Source organism: Ailuropoda melanoleuca, chromosome 5 (genome assembly GCF_002007445.2).
Source record: "Ailuropoda melanoleuca isolate Jingjing chromosome 5, ASM200744v2, whole genome shotgun sequence".
Taxonomy (NCBI): domain Eukaryota; kingdom Metazoa; phylum Chordata; class Mammalia; order Carnivora; family Ursidae; genus Ailuropoda; species Ailuropoda melanoleuca.
In genome coordinates, this window is record NC_048222.1 from 108,010,958 (window position 1) to 108,032,878 (window position 21,921).

Here is a 21,921-nt window from a genome sequence, read left to right on the forward strand (position 1 = left end):
AAAAAAAAAAATCTCTGTTTAGGAAATCCTGCCTAATTCCTAATACCATAACATGCCCTGGTAAGTTCTCAAAATTACTGATCAAAATTTATATTAAAGATTTATAACCAAGATATATATTTAATATATAGGTATATGTTGATATGTAAGTATTACCTATATATTTTGATATATACGTATGTAGGTCATATATGTGTGTGTGTGTGTGTATTTCAGCATATGTATGCATACAAAGATGCATATGAGAACGTACATAGATGCACATTCTTATTAGCTCAAAATCAGAAACTATTTAAATGCCTACATAGTAGAGTGGATAAATGTGACATATTCAGACAAGGAAGTACTATGCAGTAATGAAAATGAATCAGCTACAACACAACAACGTGGGTTACTCTCCCCAACATAATGTTAAGCAAAAGAAGCCATACAGAGAAGAATATATATCATATGGTTCCATTTATATAAAATGCAAAAACAGGCAAATTCATGCCATTAGAAGTCGGGAAAGTGGTTGCCTTGGGAGTTAGGGTGGTTAGTGACTTCTGGGGGCAGGTAATGCTGTTTCTTGATCCTGGTTACACAGATGTGTTCATTTTGCAAAAATTCATGGAGTGGACACATACATTTTTCTGGGTGTATATTATATTTCAATAAAAATTTTAAAAAGTTTACACAGTATTATGGCTCTTAAATTATGTAACATTTCCCTAATTTTCCTAGGTTTTAGCTTCTATAAGAAAATCAGATTTGGGGAAACAGTGGAAATAGGCCAAGAAACAGTGTTTATGACATAAATGACATTATTTTAAAGGAGAAATTTTGGAGTGTCTTAGACATTGTTATTTTATGGAACTAAGTTAAAGGTTCACAGTAGTCAGAGACTTGTTTTTTCTTTCTTGGTACAGACATTCTGCAGAATTGCTTCATCAGACAGAAAACTCATGTGGGATGGGGCGTAGTATAGTGCTCAGGACTTGGCAGAGCTGTGAGCCCACTACATTTCACGCTTTGACAGTCAACGACTGTGGACACGTTTAACATGTTCAGTAAGTATTTGCTTTACTTGTTGCTTTTATAATTAGGGCTATTAAAGTTCCTTACTTAGGTATTTATGTATGTATGTATATATGTATTTTTGAGAGAGAGAGAGAGTGCAGCAGGGAGGGGCAGAGGCAGAGGGAGAGAGAGAAACTTAAGCAGGTTCCACGTCCAGTGTGGAGCCTAATGTAGGACTCGATCTAACGACCCTGAGATCATGACCTGAGCTAAAATGAAGAGTTGGAAGCTTAACTGATTGAGCCACCCAGGCACCCCTAAATAGTTTTAGAGTCCATGGAATCACTTCACAAAACACATGGTTTTTATGTCAATTTTTTAAATTGAGGATTTCTGACTTCCTTTTAAATATCAGTTGAGACCTATTCCCAAACGTCATCCATTGTGTTTCACATTCCCCTTTTAATTATTGTGCATCTGCAAAACCTAGGAAGGAAAGTCTAGGAATGCAGCATTGAGTTTCATCAGTAAAATCTGATGTTTCCAGCCCAAATAAAACTATGTGCTAGCCTCAGACACTCATTTTCTGTCTCATGTTCACAGAAAAATTGCCCAGCCTTCCCATCAAGAACTGGGTGAGACACCTATTTGGCAAAATGTGTCCCTCTGAGCAGATAAGCAGATGCATGTTTCTAGACCAGCAGATCATCAACGACTCAAACTTTCTTTTCAGTTTATTATTTTGCTTTCTGCCTCCTTTCTGTCAGTTGACCTCCCCAACATGACAGTGAGTATGGAATACAAAAATCTGTTTAGCAGACGTGCCAGTGCAATCTGCAAGATTTACAACATAGCTGCTATTCTGGAGAGCCTCTCTGTATCGCACACATTTTCCTTTATGATGTGTTACTTGTCTTAAATAAGCAACTAAAGAAGCTGTTGGTTTCAATGGAGGAGAGAAAAGGGTCTGACTTCATTTTTGAAGACAGTCTTTGAAATTATATTTCTGTACAAAGGATGGCATGTGGAGGACTATGAAGTTTGCCTTATGAGGTATGTGGGAGAGAAGCAGTGTGGCTGCTCAGAGACAGCATGGTCTCTGAGATGAGACTGGATCCAAATCCAGCTCTGCCACTTGCTGGCTGTGTAACCCTGAGAAAATTCCTTAAGCGCTGCATCTCAGTTTCTACATTTTCGGGCCACAGTAGTGCATCGTAGCTTGTTGTGAGGATCAAATGAGTGAGCCTGGCACAAGCAAACACGGGTTGAGCCACAGGTAACGGTGTTCTCATGTTGTACATTGGTATACGTAATGTATTTTAAGATTGTATATTTTTCCTTCATTGATTCAGGAAGTGCTCCTCAACCCACTAGCAAGAATGTTCGTGTTAAGATATAAACCAAATCATGTCACTCATCTGCTCTTAGGCTCCTAAAAGCTTTCCATCTTGGGGTGCCTGGGTGGCTCGGTTGGTTAAGCATCTGCCTTCAGCTCAGATCATGATCCCAGGGTACTGGGATCGAGCCCCACATTGGGCTCTTGCTCGGTGGGGAGTCTGCTTCTCCCTGCCCCGTTGTCCCTCCCCCTGCTCATTCTCTCTCTGTCTCTCTCTCGCAAATGAATAAATAAAATCTTTAAAAAAAAATAAAAGCTTTCCATCTCACTCAGAGGAAAAGGCTAAAGGCTTTATAAAGATGTACAGGTAGGGTGACCATGTTTCCTGGTATTTTTAGGACAATCTGGGTTTATGCCTATTGTCCAGATGTAATTAATTGACGGTGTCTCCTTTCACTCAAACTATCCTGGTTTGGATGCTAAAATATATGGTTACCCTATTATTAGGCAGGCCCTATGTTATCTGCTTCCCCCCATCACATACTTTACCTACCTATCCCTGTGACCTCATATTACTACTCTCTCCCTTCCACTCACTACTATGGCCTCCTTGCTGGTCCTTTAACACTCCAGGCACATTCCTGCCTCCAGGCCTTTGCACTCACGCTTCCCTCTGGTGGGAATGCTCTTACCATTGACAGTGGCATGGTTTGCTCCTTTTATGTTTTAAGTTTTTATTCAACTGTCGCCTTGTATTGAGGCATTCTTTGGCCACCCACTCTAAAATTAATATCTTCTTTCCATTCTTTCTAGTCCTCTTTCCCATTTTACTTTTCTCCTTAGCAGTTATCTCATATGCTATATATTTATGTATTTCACTTGCTTGTTGGTCTTGTTCTTCTGCTAGGATGTAAGCTCCATGAGGGCAAGGATGAGTGTTTTTCTTCATTGCTATTTCCCCAATGACTGGTACATAGTAGGAGCTCAATAAATATCTATTGAATGAATAAAGGAAGAACATTTAGAGAAGAAAGATCTGATATCATTGAGTACCAAAGGGTCAATCCATTGCCATCCCCATTATCTTCTAGTATAAAATTTGATCTAAAATGATAGGGATCCTATGTTTAGGATTAGCATTATGGGAAGCACGATTTGACTGGATTCCATTACTGATGCTCTTTTCTAAGTAAGTTGTTTTAAAAGTTGAGATGGCAAACTGTCAATGAAACTCATAGATATGCTTATACTCTAAAAGTAACTTCTATGTGCCCATCTAAAAATAGTATTAAATCTTCCTGAGGGCACACTTAATCTTTGCGTCCTGAGTCCAGAAACACTGGACTTCAAATGTTCCAAAATTTAAGTAAACATTTCAGAGCACATGGTTTTGTAAAATTTTTGATGTTCAAGTTTAAAAATAAGGCTACCAAAAGTTAATACTGAATGATACTTACATTTAGTCCTCTTATTGAATTCAATCGCAACCATTAACTTTGTAATGTAGGAAAGTTATTCCAAGAAAAACTAGACCTAGTTAAAAATAAAATTGTAGCTATAGAAAGCAGTTATTCTAATTCCCAGGACAGCATGGCAGCTCCAGAAAGCAGTTGTAGAATTTCTGGCAGTATATCAAATTTATTTTGACAGAATTTCTTAGAACAGTCCTTATTTAATCACTCTAGTCTTAGAATCAACTTCAGAGACAGTAAAGTTGATCCCCCATCCTCTTTCATTTTAGTGCGCATACTCTACTGACTGCATAAACTGTGTGATAATAAAGAAATAACACTCATATCCTAGCAACTCATGAGATGAAGACACCATAGAAATATTTTGGGATGAAATAGCCTGAACATCTGCTTTTATTGATCTGAGTATTTGAAGCAGCGCAACATTTACATACACACTCTCACACACACTCTCACACACACTCACACACACACTCTCACACACACTCACACACACACTCTCACACACACTCACACATACTCTCACACACACTCACACACACTCTCACACACACTCTCACACACACTCACACACACACTCTCACACACACTCTCACACATACTCTCACACACACTCTCACACACACTCTCACACACACACAGCGTATCTTGTGAAAATTGTTTTCTCAAAAGTAAAGTTTTATGCATCTCTATTTTAGACCACAGCAGCCTCTTCTAGGAGCTGAAGTGTTTGATGGAGGAATATCATCAGCCATGATGCCTTTTACATCTCAACACCTTCCTAATAAGAACAGGACTGAAACCATCTCTCCCTCCTCAGCCATGGGAACAATCTCGCAGTTATGGACGGGTTCCATTCCCCATCCCCCACCCCCCTGAAGTAGGAATAACTGCGCTGTGAGCCCAATGCTGAGGGTTAGCGGAGTAACCCCACATGAGAATAATTACTTAACATGACCATGAGAGAAAGCAATGAGGTTCCCAGACACAGGAAACGAAAAGTCAGAATGGGAGGTAGAGTTGGAGAGGGCTCTGAAGCCTTTCCAGACAGCAACTTCCTTGTAACAAACAGCAAATTGGGTAATAAATTCATCACTCTGTCATTTTATGTGTACAGATATTCTGAAATCAGCTAGTTAGCATAATGAACTTTTGCAATGCGCATGTGTCTTAGCAATGCCAGAAACTCGACCTATTTCCTGTTCTCTGAAGAGCAAATACAATCTTGAATAACATGAATGTTCTTCTGATATTCCAAATCACTCATAGGTTTAATATTTCAATCCCAATCACAATACCAAGTGTGCTCAAAGAGTGCATATTGCACAGAAACCTTGAAAAAACTCTTCAATTGACTGTACATACCAGAGAGAGGAAGGTAAACGACCCAATGCCCAGACAAAGGCAAAGGGGGAAAATGATCCTGTTATGTCCTGCTCTGCTTTGCATACATATCTCACAGACTTATGGACCCTGAGACATTCCTGGTTTGCAGGAAAAGAGGAGAAATTCAAAGTCAAAAAGCACTTCAGCTCTTAGATCTGGAATTGTGTGGGAGGAAAAACATCCTTAGAGAAGCAAATACAGTACATTTTCTTATTTTACTCATCCATCAAATATTTTTTAAGTTGGGTACCATGCTGGATGCAGGAGATACACTGACAAATGAGCAGGATGGCAGCTTGCCTCAAGGAACCTGCAGTCTGGTGGGGCAGAGAGGCAAATGAACTGGCAAATACAATCATCGAGTATATGTTAAATGCTATTTTAGAGTTAATAGAGGGCGTCATGGGAGCCCATGAGAAAGACAATAACCCAGTTTGGGACATAAACACTTGCCAGACAAAGAGATAAATGTTTAAGCTGAGATCTGAAGAATCAGGTAGAATAAACTGGAGGAGGCATGAGGGAAAACTATGGCAGGTAGAAAGAGCATTGGGTATTCTCGGACAGGCCAGGTTAGCTGCAGTCAATGGAGGTAGAGGAAAGTAGTGTGCAGAGGAGTCGCCAGGAAGGAAAGTAGGGTCAGAACTACCCCACAGGAAACATTTAGCTGGGACGCAATGCACCAACGTGGGGCAGAGATCTTGGTCAAGGGACGTACTTTTTTTTCGCAAAATTCGGGGAATACTAATTTTATGATTATAACACTATTACTGGAGTACATGAGAAAGATCTGTTTCTATTTGCTTGATGAAGAGTGAAAGGGAAACACCACCATTATCACATATGCAATAGTGTAGTGGGTAATTTGATCAACTTGGGGAAATAGGATGTACAGACACAGGTAATAACTTGTGTCTTGTACATAAATGGAGAGTCCCTCCGACAAGCTGGGTGATCATCACCATCATCACCACCAATATTTTACCTTGAAGATCTCCAAGAAAGTGGATGAGAAGTGAATTTTAACAGTAAAGACCCTCATCAACTCAAATTATACTGATAAGCACTTACTGAACAACTATTATGTTTGAGACCCACAATCTATAAGTTGTGGCAATTTAACTTTGAGGCAGAAGTTGCCCTGGTGATTTGATGTGTCAGGAAACAACTTGTGTATGGCTGTCCCAACAACGGGATGGATTCCAGTTGCACAAGATGTCAAAGGCTGTGTGAATACGGAGATAAGCGGCTCCAAGTGAACGTCTCTGGTTTCCACATTGCTCAGATCCTCTGCCAGAGCAACATATTGAGTCTCGGTTTTCCATTGCAAAATATTCCTGATAATTTCAAACAGAAATTGTATTTGTTTATTTTTCATTGTTGTCCTCAATAAGAGGTGGATGTTCAGAGTGGACCAAATTAGTAACCGACAATCGGTTATGGGATTCTGTCACTGGCTGGTTAGCCTGTTCTCACAAATCCGCTTTTACCCCGCATGCTGAATGGAGACGTTATTCACCTCCAGTATGATCCACGACAGCACTGGTTTCAACTCCCAGTGACGCAGGTTAGCGAATTCTACTCTACGCCATTGGACTCAACTTCTTTCCTCTTCCCTTGGCCACCATTCTAATCCCCTCCAATCTACTTCTGTCATACACTATTTCCCACATTCCTGTTTGTACCGAATAGGCTGAGGTACGGTGGTTTACGGGCATATCTGTGGGCACGTATGGGTGAGCTGTTATCCTGCAGGCACGTGATGCCCAACTTTGGCTTATGCATGCACACACATCATTTGTAGGGTTTCTCCTCTATTCAAAATTATAACCCACCTCCCTATAGACAACACTCCAGGGCATTAACATCATCTCATGGAATCATTAAGGAGTACAATTATTAGATTCTATACTTCCAACCGATATTGGCATTTAGTAGTTGGGAGATTATTTGTGACCCTAAACCTGGATAAAATGTTTCACTTGTTTTGCCATTGTAATGAATGTAAACAATTTATATAACAGATTAATTTACGGGCTAAATTTGTGCATTTCTTGAAAATTCACTTATCAGATAATTTAATTTCTTGACAATTCAAATCCATCATCAGTTTAGGTGAAAAGTGTGGATATTTGAAAGGGTCTGTAACTCCTTTCCCTTCCTCTCTCCTGCTTTTGTCAGTCTTCTCTTGTAATTATTGATATTCTGCTTTTTGCATAATTAAAAATTAGAGTAATCCTTTGATAAACTTAGTAATAACTTTTCTTTGACATTGCCATTCACAAGGCCCTTGTATGCTCAAAAACCAAGAAGGAAACTGGTCTTTACATGCTTCCTTTGCATCCTTCTGCTTTATATTTTATTGTCTCAGACTGTCTGATTTTATCGCCCCATAGCATGTCTGTGTGTGTGAGTACAAGCCATGGCTGTTGGAGTCTCTCTCCACTTTTTGGCTTATTTCTTCTCCCTGCAACATATGTAACTCCAGACTCATTTTTTCAATTTAGGGTCTGTAAATGCTTCAACAGCCGTCATACAGTGACTAGATCTAGCCTCTCTGAGAAAGTAATTTACTTAGGGGTAGTGATGGCATTTTGACCAGAGCTGTGTAAATGCATGCAAAGAGCTGGTAAGAAGCAGGTGAAATATGGTCAAAGGAGGGAGGATCTTGACTACTAAACATGGGAGTCCCTGGGTGTTTTTTTTATTAAAGCAACGCTCAGTAGGTAGAAGTGAAGATCAGTAGAGACTGGAGGAAAGAACCTCTGAAGATAGAGATCACTAGGAAACTTCTGGAAATCAGGTGTAGAATGACCCCCTCCCTCTTCCATGCTCACAGACCATCAAGAGCCACTCAGAACTAAACAAAATGGTAAAGTGAGATGGACAGCATCTCAGGGCAGCTTGCCAAGGTCAGAGAAGTCCACAGGTCAGATATGTGAGACACCAAAACATTGGATTCCTACAGCAGGAGGCAGCTGCAGACAAAAGGCAAGAGGGCCCGGAGCTCACATTGCTTGGAAGGATTTCTCTTGACTCTCCTTGGCAGAAATCGGGGACACTGCACATCTTATGGTCTCCTAGCCTAGAGAAGAGGGCTGACAGATAGAGCAGAAATAACCTCTAAATATTGTGAGGCTTCTTAGCTTACTCAAATGTTTTCTTCTTTTCATCTGGAAGGAGATTAAAATAACTCGTGTATATATATATTTTTAACTCAAAAGGTTTACTTTCTAAAATGAATGTTGGTTAAATGACTCATTACATGAGTTTTAGAAAAAACAGAAATTACACAAATGTACTCCTGTGATATAAAAACATGTCAAACTGTCCACATTATTTAGAACTACAATAAGGTATATAAAGTCTTGGATTCCCAAGAGGGAAGAATCATATGGTAAATGAGGACATGTAAATTATTATCCATTGTTAAGTGAATGTAAAACAAAGTTTTATTTGAATTTTCACCAATTGGAGATATCCCAGATGATCTGACTTCAAATGCTGCTATGGAATAGAAATGATGTTTAGTCTGGTGATTGGCAGGTAGCACCTCAAAGAAATAAGCAAGTCTCCTTCCCAGCAGTTGCAGATATGGATTTTCCAAAAAGCTTCTTTGCAAATGGTCAAATGGGAATAATTAAGTCAGAAATAATTATTCTCCTGAGCCCTGATGGATTGGTTAACCAGAGTGTAAGTATGAATAATCAATGTTTAATACTCTATAATGTGACTACTGGAGTAAAATTTTGAATACGAGTCATATAAACATTTTAAACCTATTATTAAAGAAAGATGTCATGGGAAAGTCAAGTGTTTACACATAATATTTCATAAAGAGAAAATTAATAACCTTTTAAAAAATTAAAGTTCCGCAGCATGTGCTAAACATTTTAAGTTAACTGCACATTTTAAGTTTTGCATTGTAGTTCAGTTCTAAAATCCCATTTTAAGTTCAAATAGAAAACATGTTTTCATGCTATTCTGTGAAAAGAGATGGTGTATTTTTTAAAATCATTTGTTGTCTAATTTCCCCAATTTTGCGAACAGTATATTGGAGTAATTCTGAAATGGTTCTTATTTGTAACATTCAAGATGGTAATCACTGTTTTCAGCTTTATTGTTAGCACTTCATTGTACCGCTGCTTTTCCTGGCAGGCGAGGATAATTTTGCCACCATTTAAGTGTATCTATTGGAAGCCGAGAGACTTACTTAAACTTTATCATGTCTACAAACAAAAACTTGCCATTTAAAGTCATATTGTAGAATATTACTGCTCAGAATAGCTTTGTTTTTATGGATAATTTCATAGAAGAAAAAATAAAGGCTGAGGGAAGCACTTCTCCTGGGCTTAGAATAAAGACATTCCATAACATCCGGCACAGACCACATGATTTCACTTGAATTTTAGGTCACTTGGATTCTTGCAGCAATTTCCCCTCACAACCACTAGACCAAGTGTGAAATATCTAATTCTTTTTGGCTTTAGTTTGTTTTGATACTAACCGGTCCCTGAAGTGAGGTGATAGAGTGACAGTGGGTTAGTTAGTTATCTTCCTCTGGGTTGAGGCACCAACTTTGTCTTATTTGTCTTGGGATCCTTATTCCTCGCTCAGGGGTGGGCACACAGTGGGTCCTCCATAAATGAAAACTCCATAGACCAAAGAAATGAAGGAGGCGACAGTAAACTGATGCCTATTTTAACCAGCTTTAGTGACACTGTTCGACAAGTTTAGCATTGGCCCGGGATCCTGTGGACCCCACTGTCTCTACATCACCCAGATTAGTGAGGGAAGCCATGTCCCTCCATCATCAATCCAGACCGTCAAAATAAAATACGTACTTTTCATTTCAAGACGTACTGTGGGTACATGGCTGCTGAAAGGCAGCACCTTGAAAAGGCAATGGAAACCGAGGAGATACTAATTTTAAGTACTCTTTGGGCTCAACAGATCTCACCCTGCAAACTGAATCTCAGAAAAATCCAGTTGCTTCCCAACATGGCCCATCCACTCAGCAAGCTCAGGGCTGGCATGAGAATCTGCTTCGTTAAAGACCATGACTTTGAATAGTCATCCCAGAAATACAATTTTGTTAACAATGAAGTTAGCAAGTAAGTGTAACATTTAACAAATAATAAAATTTTTAAATGCCACCAAGTTTGAAGGCTGCAGAAATCACTTTCAGTAAAAGCACGGACTAAAATTCCAGAGGTCAGCAGCAACTCTCTTACTGTAGAATCAGAGCACATGTTCAAACCTGCAAATACATTTGTGGTTACTTCCTACCTTAAACACATTGATCGGGAGATCAATGACCACATAGATAAGGTCTCCAAGGGCAAGGCTGGCTATCAGCGCGTTGGGGCCATTCCTCATACACTTGTTCTGGTAAATGATCCTGAGCAGAGTTGCATTCCCCACCATTCCCACGATGAAAATAGTACAAGATATCACAGTGTTAATGTATTTGAAAGCTGAAGTAATCTTAGTCTGCTGTGGGCAATAGTTGTGCATTGAGCCATTGCTAGGTAGGGCCAAATTAGTGGGCAGATGAGTGGTAACCGGGTAGTTGAGTTCTGTCCCATGAAAAATGGTGAAGTCATCCACCGGAGTGCTCAGATTTGAGCTGTAGCTCTCAGGATGATCACTGATTACACATCCCACCAGCGCCACCCAAAAGGCCACCTTGAGGCAAAAGGTTTCCATCGTGATGCAAATTTGAGGAAATGTCTCTTATTGCGTTGCCTTTAGATCCTCGCTTTTTTTTTTTTTCCTCACCTGGAAAAGAAAGGAGGAAAAATAAATTTGGTTACAAAATTCAGCTGCCAATGAAACTGTAGTCAAAGATTATTTACTACTTCAAGTAAAAAGTAGTATATATTTGGTAATTAGAGAAGATAATCTGTGTCAGGTTATCCCATGGCAGGAAGAAAAAAGGAGACCAAAGCTCCATTATGGCAAATTCTCTATCTCTGTGTCTGTCTCTCTCTATGCCTCTCTGCCTCCTCTTTCCCTCTCTCATCTCCATCCATAGCGATCCTTATATCTAGATTATAGTATGGATGAGGATATGCCGGTTTTTCCTTTAGTAGATAAAAAGTTACTTTTTCTCTCTATTACACCTAGGCTGATAAGAACCTGAATTACAAAAATCTTCAAGAGTTGAGGTACAAAATTTTATTTGTTAATGGAAGAGAAAAGGCATTATTTGCCAAGTAGGAGTTACATGGTATTAATTCTAAAAATCACCCAATTCTGTAATTCAATATTCCAAAATGTGTTGTTTTGCACATGGTAAATAATGGATGTGGGAATAAAACGTAGCACAGGTAGCCATTTAAAGTGTTATAAAATGCTCTTTTAAAATCAGAACACTGGTGAACACCATCGATACATTTAACAATCTTCTTTTCAATTAAAAATTATATAATGGATAAAGACAAAATATTTTATTGAAAATCTTGATGATTAATGGGTACGATCCACCTCTCTGACAGGAACTCTGGTTCTTTTCCATTCCTCAGAAATTATTATCACAATATTGGCCAATGAGTGAAACTGCGAGTAATGGCTTTCTCAGGCCAGGCACAGTATTTGGCTTTTCAAGGGACATCTATCCCAAACTCTTTTTAAACACCCTATACAGCTACATTTCTAACGCCCACGGCCCTGAGCGCTTCACATGCATGGTACCATCTAATGCGGACCCTGCTCCTGTGAAGCCAATACATGGTTCCATCACAAACCCGGGGAACCAGGGGCTCGGTAAGGGCAAGTAGCTTGCCAAGTCCACAGGTGGTAGCAGAAGCGTTGATGGTAAGGCAGGTAAGTCTGACTCCGAGCCTGAGCTCTTAACCACTAGACCACACTATCTCTCATTCTCTTGCCTTCTTAGCGCTAAAATGTTTCAATGGAGTCTCCAGAGTTTTGATGAAGCAATAGACTCCGGAGGCGGATGACATGTTTTCAAAAGAGCATTTGTCGTTTCTGCTTAAGTGACTTGCAGGGAGCAAGTGGTCCTTCTTGCTCAGAAAGTCTAGGTTTCTACTTTAATCCTTAAAGGAAGGATGTTGGGGAAAATGAGGGAGTTGGTGGTAACACAGTAATCAAAGGTAAATAAAAAAATGGCTCCTCCCATTTAAATTTTTTGTAAATTTTCTTCTCTGTGAGTTTTTAATGATTCTTTAAATGAAGATCCATTAGCTCATTAATGCAGAGGCACGTGTCTATGATTTATATGCCCAGTTCATAATTTAATTTTTTAAAAATTGTGTCCTTTTTCTTGGTCTGTTTACAGTTGGTATTAACCACTTTTAGGAATTTTGACAGTTATCTTGGGAAATCAATAAAGCTTAGGTTTAGACAATATATAGATGAAATAAGATTTATTCAGGTTGTACAGAAGGTCTGAAGTACGTACAAGGTGCAAATACCATATACTTTTGCCTTCCCCTTAGATTTTTTCCCCCCAGGAACCTGAAACAATAATGACCTCATATGTATATTAATAATTTATGCATCTGACTTGAGCTTCACAACTCTAGGTAGGCAGGGGCAATATTCCCATTTTAATTGCGGAAGTGAGTCTTGAAGAAGTTAAGTCTTCATGGCCAAGAAGAGGCAGGACAGGTATAATGCCTCACTTTGCTTTGCTTAATTATAAGTAGTTTGCCATTGTTTCCTGCTTTTTACAGTTTGGAGTGAATATTTGACCGAATGTTGACAGACCTACAAAATGCCACTACTTGCATTCCACAGTGGAGACCAGGCCTCTAAGAACAAAGCACATTGTCATTCTCCTCTTTAGATCATAGATATGGAAGAAAAGAAATCCTTCAATACCTTGTGCTATTTGATGGCTAAAGCCTCCCGCTTTCGCTTTAATTGGAATGGACCCTTCAGTAATGTTTCCTTAAAAATAAGAGAAAGAAGGCCTTTCCTGGAAAGGAGTGCCTCTTTCCCCAGTAGGGTCCAGTAGGAGGATATTTAGTAAACTGACCTGGCTATCATGGGTGATTATGACACTCAGGAAAGGTACCACTACTGAGTCTGAACATTAGCATGCTGCTCTGCTTGGTCAGCTGATGATGCGGGAGGTAAGGAGGCTAAGGCTGTGGGTTCCTATCAAGGTGTGAGCTAGCTACCACCAAAACCACTTTCCTTCCTCCTCCAACAATGACACCACCACATCATTTCTGATGACCTCTCCATCAGCTCTCTGCATGTATTAAGCTGCAGAGCTGAGGGATATTTGGCAAAGGTATGTGTGCATCATATCATCATTGGGTGAAAAATATAAAACCAAACAAAAAAAGCCTCTCAAATGCATGTTCCTCCAAGGACGAATCTGTAGCCCTTTTCCATGGATCTAAGTCATGCTGTGCTTGGAACTCTCAGTCATAATCTGACCTAGCTCTCTAGTGAAGCATCTCAGGGTCAGCCCAAAGTTTATAGATACGACATTCTTCATATTTGGGGGCTAAGAATTTGGTGGAGCTCAAAAGCTATTATTAAGAAAGAAGACTGAATCATTACGCTTACTATAAGCATTTAACATCTTGGATTCTCAGGATTAAAGTTCACCTATATAATTAGTAATTTGGAAATTCCAACCTTACTGAAATGGCATAAAGTTAAAGCAGGTAATTTACTGAAATGACTGCCAAGGTGTTTCTCACTTAACTAACACTAAACACAGAAGGGGTACGAGGTGCGTGTGTGGGGGGGTGGAAGCCATGAACAGCTACAGGAGGAGAGGGGAGAGAAACAAAAAAACCCTAAACAAATAAACTAGAAACTTTTACTAGTTTTCCGTGGGTTTTGCTGTCTGGGTAATAAATTAGCAACTGCTCGTACTGACGACGCCTGACTTTAATATGCCTCCCACCCCACCCCCTCCGCCGCCAACTCTATCCGGGAACTCCATTAGGATGGTGTAAACAGAGGCTGATTATCTAGAAACAGCCCTTGTTTTCCGCACGTGAAACGCAACAAGTGTCCTTTAAAGGACAGCACAGAACAAAACGCCCAGACCTCTGCAGGCAGGTTTCCAAACTAGCTGCACTGGGGGTTTTCCAAAACCCATCAGTCCCTCACACCGAGTGCCCTTGGCTACCCTTGGCATACCCCGGGTGTGCGGGGAGGAGAAGCAGGCGAGTCAGAAACGGCTGCGAGGCAAACTTCACAAGTAGGCTTTGGAGCCGCCGACAAGGGCGTGATGTTCCACAAAGTTCTCGCATGCTTGGGGGAAAAGGGAGACAGACCCAGGGAGAACCGTTGGTTTTCCTATGACTAAAAAGCCGAATCCCGACTGGGGAGGCTGGGGGCTTTCGCTCAGGCCCCCAACCCTCAAACGTTTCCGGAGCGCGCGGTTCCTGGGAAGACGCCCGCCCCGCCACGCGCCCTTGGGCAGGTGGGTGGCAGCCCCGTGCGGAGGGTCGCCAACTGCTGGGCGCCGGGCGCCCCCCGCACCCCTCCCGGATCCCTGAGAGGAAAGAGTTGCACCGACCGTGGAGCTTGGCGGGCTCAGACAGCTGCCCGGTCCGCGCGCCGCACCCGGGCCGGAGGAAGCGGAGCCGGCGACGGTGGGTGGTGGACGTCCCCGGCTCCCGCGCCGCGGCCGTTCCGCAGGCGCAGCTCCCTCCGCTGCTGAAAGCTTCCCCCGCAGGGCTTCTCCCGGGAGGTCTTCCCGAGCTTCCAGCCTCTGGCCCCCGGGTGGGACGGAGCCTCTCCACCTCCTGCCCGCCGTCGCCAGACCAAAGGGATGACTGTACGCGCGCGCGCGAAGGCTCGCAAGAAAAAGAAAACTCCAGGGGAACACGCCTCCCGTCTGTCCTCCCCTGCTCCTCGAAACACTCCCAGACCTTCCACTCCACTCTGGGACAGCAAGAGCGTCCCAACCATCAAACCTCCCCAGGCAGCCGCTATAAAGCACAAAGCTGCCTCCCCCTCCCAAGCCCTAAACGGCAAGAGTCGTTTAACTCTTTCCTTCCCGAAAAGAAGGGGGTTTGGCAATCGAAGGAGGAGCGTTTCACAGATAAGACTCAGAACTGAGGAAGGCCTTGCTGAAAAACCCATTCCCTTCACAGTAAGTGTAGGCAGATTCGATCCGTGAGGGAAGGGACTACAGCTAGAGCCAGGGTCCAGGGGGGAGGGGGTCTCCTCTGCATTCCCTGCCTCTTGGCTTGGCTTGTATGCCCCCTTTTAAGCTTATTGCAAGTTAAAGAGCCATCTTAGCAGTTGACTGGATCAAGTTTTGCTTCTGTCTCGTCTCTAGAAGCCTGCACCCCAAGGCTCCATACCACTCCAGGGCAAGACAGGAGAGTCTGTGGAAGGGTCCAGTGTGTGGCTCAGAGAAACCTGCGATTCCTCAAGAAATCCAAACACTGAGGGTGCACACACTGCAGAAGGTGGGTCTCAGCATCTTTCTTTGTTAGAATTTTATCCTAAATTGGGGAGTGGGAGAAGAGGTGAGAGACAAAGGCCATTGCCTGTGACATACGAGAAAAAATTGAGGGCTCTTTAGAGAAAGTTCTCCCTTGGAGTCCTTTGAGGCACTACTGGTGTGAGACATATTGTGGAAAGGTGAGTTTGGAGCACTGGTAACATTATATTACGACTGTCCTGGTTATCTATTGCGGCTAAAGAAAATCACCCTAAACAGTAGTGGCTTAAAACAACAGCAGTGATTTACTTTACTCATCATTCTGCAATTTGAGCAGGGCTTGGCTGGGACAGGCTCCACTTCCAAGACAGTTCACTCACTTGGTGATGAGTGTTGGTTTTTCTCCATGTGTGTCTCTCTACAAAGTGATTTAGGCTTCCTCACAGCATGGTGGCTCGGTTCCAAGAAGGAGTGTCCAAAGAGTCCGGAGTGGAAGCTGCCAGTTTCTTAAGGTCTGGGCCTGGAAACTGGTACAGTGTCACTTCTGCAGAATTCTATTATGAAGCTGTCACTGATCCCAGATTCAAGGTAAGGGGATGTTGCCTCCACCTGTCAATGCAAAGAGTGCAAAGAATTTTTAGGCGGTATCTTTAAAATAATCAAAGAGATGCATGGTATATCACCGTTGAGTGGGGCCTTAATAGTCATCTAGTCTGGTTGGACTAAGTATTATCCTGTGTATTAATCTACTCTATCTACAGCTTTCCCACCACAGAGAGTCAGTCAGCCACAGTAACCAATAGCTTCCATAAATAAGTGCCTTAGTTCGCATTGAAAAAAAAAGGTACCTCTTCAAGCACATGGCTTGGCAAGCTGGCAATATTTCCAGGGAAGAAAAAGTTATTGCTTCCTCCCAGAAGAGGCAGTTCTACACCAGGGTTCACACCTTGGAATGTGAAACATGTGCTGGATTTTACTCCCTACTCCCCCTGTGACCAGACACATTTGGACAGTGCACGACTTGCATAACTGAGCATATTAGTCTATCCGGTCTTTGGTAGAGCACATCCATCAGCAACTACATCCTGGGAACCGCTCATCCCAGTGTGGCACAAGTCTAGTTATTAAAAATTCCTCCTCCATAGGTGCCTGGGTGGCTCAGTCAGTTAAGCATCTGCCTTCAGCTCAGGTCATGATCTCAGGGTCCTAGAATCAAGCCCCTTGTTGGGCTCCGTGCACAGCAGGAGTCTGCTTCTCCCTCTCCCTCTGCCCACACCCCCTTCCCTGCCTTCCACGTGTGTGCACACACTCTTTCTCTCAAATAAATAAATAAATAAAATCTTTAAAAAAATTCCTCCTTTGCATGCATTAAGACGGCTATTATCAAAAAGCAGAGAACAGCAAGTGTTGACAAGGATGTCTAGAAATTGGAACCCTTGTGCGTTACAGGTAGGCATGTAAAATAGTACAGTAGCTGTGGAAAACAGTATGGCAATTCTTTGGACAATTAAACATAAAATTACTGTATGATCCAACAATTCTATTTCTGGGTATATACCCAACATAATTGAAACCAGGGGCTCAAACAAATATATGTATACCCATGTTCAGATCAGCATTATTCACAATAGCCAAAAGATGGAAATAACCCAAATGTCCATCTATGGATGAACGGATAAACAAAATGTGGCACATGCACACATACACACACACACACACACACTGAAATATTATGTAGCCTTAAAAAGGAGTAAAATTCTGATACATGCTACAATGTAGATGAAACTTGAAGACATTATGCTAAGTGAAATATGCCAGATGCAAAAGGACAACTGTTGTATGATTCCCCTTATGTGAAGTGCTTAGAGTAGTAATCAAAATCAGAGACAGAAAGTGGTATGGTGGTTAGCCAGGGGCTGGGGTTGGGGGAGGAATGAGGATATACTGTTTAATATAATTCAGAATATCAGTTTGGGATGGAAATGTTCTGGAGTTGGAGTGTGGTGATGGTTGCACAACAATGTGAATGTATTTAATGCCCCAACCGTACACTTAAAAATGGCTAAGATGATAAATTTATATTACATGTATTTTGCCACACAAAAAAATTCTTCCTGACATTAAGATGAAATCTGCCTCTGTATCTTACCTGTTGATCTGCTGTACATGTTGCTGAAATAAATTTACTGCTTCTTCTCAGAAAGATCTTCAAATATAAATAATTATGTTTTATGTAGATCACCAGCATAGATCTGCTTTTGTAAGGGATTGGGATTGCCTCATTCTAGGTGAGAACAACACAAAATTCCTTAGTTGTTGATTTATATTCTTGTCTTTTCTGCTCTACCTTGGGGAAAATGACTTCATAGATTTAAATCTGTTTTCATTTAAATTAACTACTTCCACTAACCCCTCTCCCCATATACAGGACTTTATAAACTCACCCCACTTCTATATTCCCTGCTTTGTACTTTTTTCTTTTTTTAAGATTTATTTATTTATTAGAGAGAGAGAGAGAATGCACGTGTGCTCCCACGCACAGGGCGGGGGGATGGACAGAAGGAGAGGGAGAGAGAATCTCAAGCAGACTCCCTTCTGAGCACAGAGTCTGACGTGGGACAATCTCAGGACCCTGAGATCATGAGCGGAAACCAAGAGTCAGACGCTCACCCAACTGAGCCACCCAGGCACACCCCTGCTTTGTACTTTTAATGAACATATAATTAATATATTTGACTAAGTTTCTCTACTTGACTCCCAAGGATTATTTCTTTCCCCTGGAAGGTAGGTTGAATGCAGATTTGTGGGTGTTCAGAATTTCCAGGAGACTTTCTTAATCACACTTGACTTCTGGTTCAAGCATCTCATAAGTGGAGCATTACTGTAATGGTAGTTACATTGACTTTTCTCAGCATCATATTATCATTATTGATTTCCTGAATAATAATTGCTGAAGATTAAGAAGTACTCAAGATAGCACTTAAAAGCCAAGTTCTCATGTGCCCTTGGGATAAAAGTTCTTATGAATTTAAGTTTCTTGATTTAAACTTGCAAATCAATTTCACATTTCCTAATTCGTAAAATCCTCAAACTTGAAGTGCAATAAAAGATTTACGTCTCACAGTATTTGCTAAAAATGTTGTGTTCACTTCAGGGCCCCCTGGAGGAAAGCAAACACGAAGGGGTCAGAGAAGAACCACAATGATAAAGAAAGTCTGGAAAGTTGGTTGTGAGAGGAGAAGGGGAGAAGCTTTACATCAGAGACCTGGACCCGGTCACCATAGCCTTCACCCTGGGCAGTGCCAGGGTCAAGGCTCGCTGTTGACAATGTACCTGGAGAAGAAAATGCAAGCCTGGTGAGTTTAAGTTCCATTTTTAATTGAAATTCACTATAGGCAGTTTGTTTTTTTAAAAGGAAGTATTCCCAAACGATAGCTTATTATGTGCTGCTGAGGATTCTAAAGTGTTTTCTTACTGCAGTAATGTTGCCCATGGTGGTCAAGACTGCAGGTTACCTCATCCAAACATACTTAAGGCCTAAGGCAGCTGATGTTTTGCAAACCACTGGTGGCCTTATTGGAGGGCTGAAAAATCATTCTATCTTAGCATCACTAATGATCAGGCAAGCAGATATTAGTTGTCCTCTGATGACATATACTGTCTGGCCACAAATGTTTAACTTAAGCCTTTAGCTATTCTAATTTCCAGGAAAGATAGGAGATAGTTCTACGAGTTAGACAAATGCCATGAGGAAACAAATAGACAAATCCTGAAAGTGTGACATTTTACAGGACAGCTAGCCCCATCTCCTCAACAAGGCAGTCAATGAAAAAGGGTATTTTTCTAGATTAAAAGAGACTTAAAGGAGCATGGCAACACGAGTTGCACTGTCTTGAAGGTTCAAGATGTTGTTAGTGAGAAGAAACAACAATTGTTGGAGAGGATGTGGAGAAAGGGGATCCCTCCTACATTGTTGGTGGGAATGCAAGTTGGTACAGCCACTCTGGAAAACAGTGTGGAGGTCCCTTAAAAAGTTAAAAATTGAACTACCCTATGACCCAGCCATTGCACTACTGGGTGTTTACCCCAAAGATACAGACGTAGTAAAGAGAAGGGCCATATGCACCCCAATGTTCATAGCTGCATTGTCCACAATAGCCAAATCATGGAAGGAGCCGAGATGCCCTTCAACAGATGACTGGATTAAGAAGCTGTGGTCCATATATACAATGGAATATTACTCAGCTATCAGAAAGAACGAATTCTCAACATTTGCTGCAACATGGACGGCACTGGAGGAGATAATGCTAAGTGAAATAAGTCAAGCAGAGAAAGACAATTATCATATGATTTCTCTCATCTATGGAACATAAGAACTAGGAGGATCGGTAGGGGAAGAAAGGGATAAAGAAAAGGGGGGTAATCAGAAGGGGGAATGAAACATGAGAGACTATGGACTATGAGAAACAAACTGAAGACTTCAGAGGGGAGGGGGTGGGGGAATGGGATAGACTGGTGATGGGTAGTAAGGAGGGCACGTATTGCATGGTGCACTGGGTGTTATACACAACTAATGAATCATCGAGCTTTACATCAGAAGCCAGGGATGTACTGTATGGTGACTAACATAATATAATAAAAAATCATTAAAAAAAAAAAGATATTGCTAGTGAGGACTAGAGGCCAAGATGGGTGCATGAGGACATCATTGACTCTGACTCTTAAATGTTCCTTTAGGTTGGTGTGGGCTTGGGAACTGTGGGTTGCACTTGTAATAAAAGATGACAAACAAGACATGTGTAAGCTTGAATAAAGAGACTTAATCAAAAGAGGTGACAGCAGGTGTCCTATGGACTAACCTCAGAGCAGGAGAGGTAAGGACAATTAGCTTACAGTTTGTTCTTTAGATACGTCAGGGCGACATACTATAGATTTTGAAATTGGCAGAAAAGATCCCTAGGTATCCTGTCTAGTGCATTTTTATTTGTTATCTGCGCCTTCCATCACCTTTGAGCTCTTTTACACTCTGTAAGTTGTAGAAAACTGATAGCAATACAGGAGATTCTTGAACATAGAAATAACAATTAATTTTGATTGGTAGAGATGCAAGCAATTCTTGCTTTGTGGATGTTGACCACTCGCCTTAGCTCAGGCTGCTCTAGTAAAATACCACAAACTGGGCAGTTTAAACAACAGAAATTTTATTTTCTCACAGTTTTGGAGGCTGGAAGTCCAAGATCCAGGCACCAGCATGCTCAGTTTCTGGTGAGAGCTCTCTGCCTGGCTTCTTGCCAGGTCCTCACATGGCAAATGGAAAGAAAGTGAGAGAGAGATTGTAATGGTAGGATTCCATCGTGAAGGCACCACCCTCATGACCTCATCTAATCCTCATTACTTCCCAAAACCTTGTCTCCAAATACCATCACATTGGAGGTTAAAGCTTCGTGGGTTCTAATCAACACTTATTTTAATGTGTGGAGAGGTGTATTGGAGGGAGCAGATTTCCACACCACCGAGTAGTTGTCCAACGTCAGCTAGATGTTCTACAGTTCAACTCAGCGCTACCTCTGTCTTCCCAGATATAGCATCAGACTCTCCAAGTGAAGGGTTCTGTCCCAAGTGATGGCACTCCACTTACGAAGCCACTCACAAACCCAGGTTGTTGTCTGTGCTTCTGACTGACTGGCTGTAAATCAGAGGTTCACACACCCTCCTCCTTGGGTTTGATTAATTTGCTAGAGTGGCTCACAGAACTCAGGAAAGTTGTTACTGATTTATGACAAAGGATCTCAAAGGATACTAATCCATAGCCCAATAAAAAGATACATAGGGTGAGGTCCTGAACAAATAAGCTTTTGTCTTTATGGAGTTTGGGGCCCAGCATGGTGGTATGTGGGAGCCAACTGGTTCTGCAACATGGAGGCTCTCCGAACCCTATCGTTTTTGTTTTTTGTGGAGGCTTCATTATATAGGCATCATTGATTAAATCATTGGCCATTGATCAATAATTCAGTCTCAAGAAATCAGGCATGGACTGAAAGTTCCAATCCTCTATTCATGCTTGGTTCCCCTGACAATTAGCCCCCATCCTTAGTTTCTTCCCAAAAGTCACCTCGTTTACATAGCCCAGTTATGTTGGAAAGGGGCTTGCCATGAATAACAAGACCCTCATTTCACCTTTATGGATCTGAAGGGTTTTTTGGCATTGAGGTCAAGAGACCAAATATTATAACAAAAGATGCTGTTATTGCTTAGGAAATTCCAAGGGTGTTGGGAGCTGTGAGCCACGAATTGTTGGTGAAGACAAAATACATGAGAGACATATGCTTTGGTCATCTGAA

The 21,921-nt window shown here is 41.5% G+C and overlaps 1 protein-coding gene across 1 annotated transcript in view; it reads right to left on the reverse strand.

Moving 5' to 3' along the window:
* Nucleotides 1-15,068, reverse strand: part of EDNRA (endothelin receptor type A) — a 60,110-nt gene extending 45,042 nt beyond the window's left edge. The window contains exons 1-2 of the mRNA XM_011221972.3: nucleotides 14,705-15,068; nucleotides 10,483-10,974 (exon numbers count right to left, since the gene is read on the reverse strand). Coding sequence (XP_011220274.1) covers nucleotides 10,483-10,902 — 420 coding nt within the window. The 5' untranslated portion in view covers nucleotides 10,903-10,974; nucleotides 14,705-15,068. The remainder of the gene's footprint in view (nucleotides 1-10,482; nucleotides 10,975-14,704) is intronic.
* Nucleotides 15,069-21,921: the final 6,853 nt, after the last annotated feature.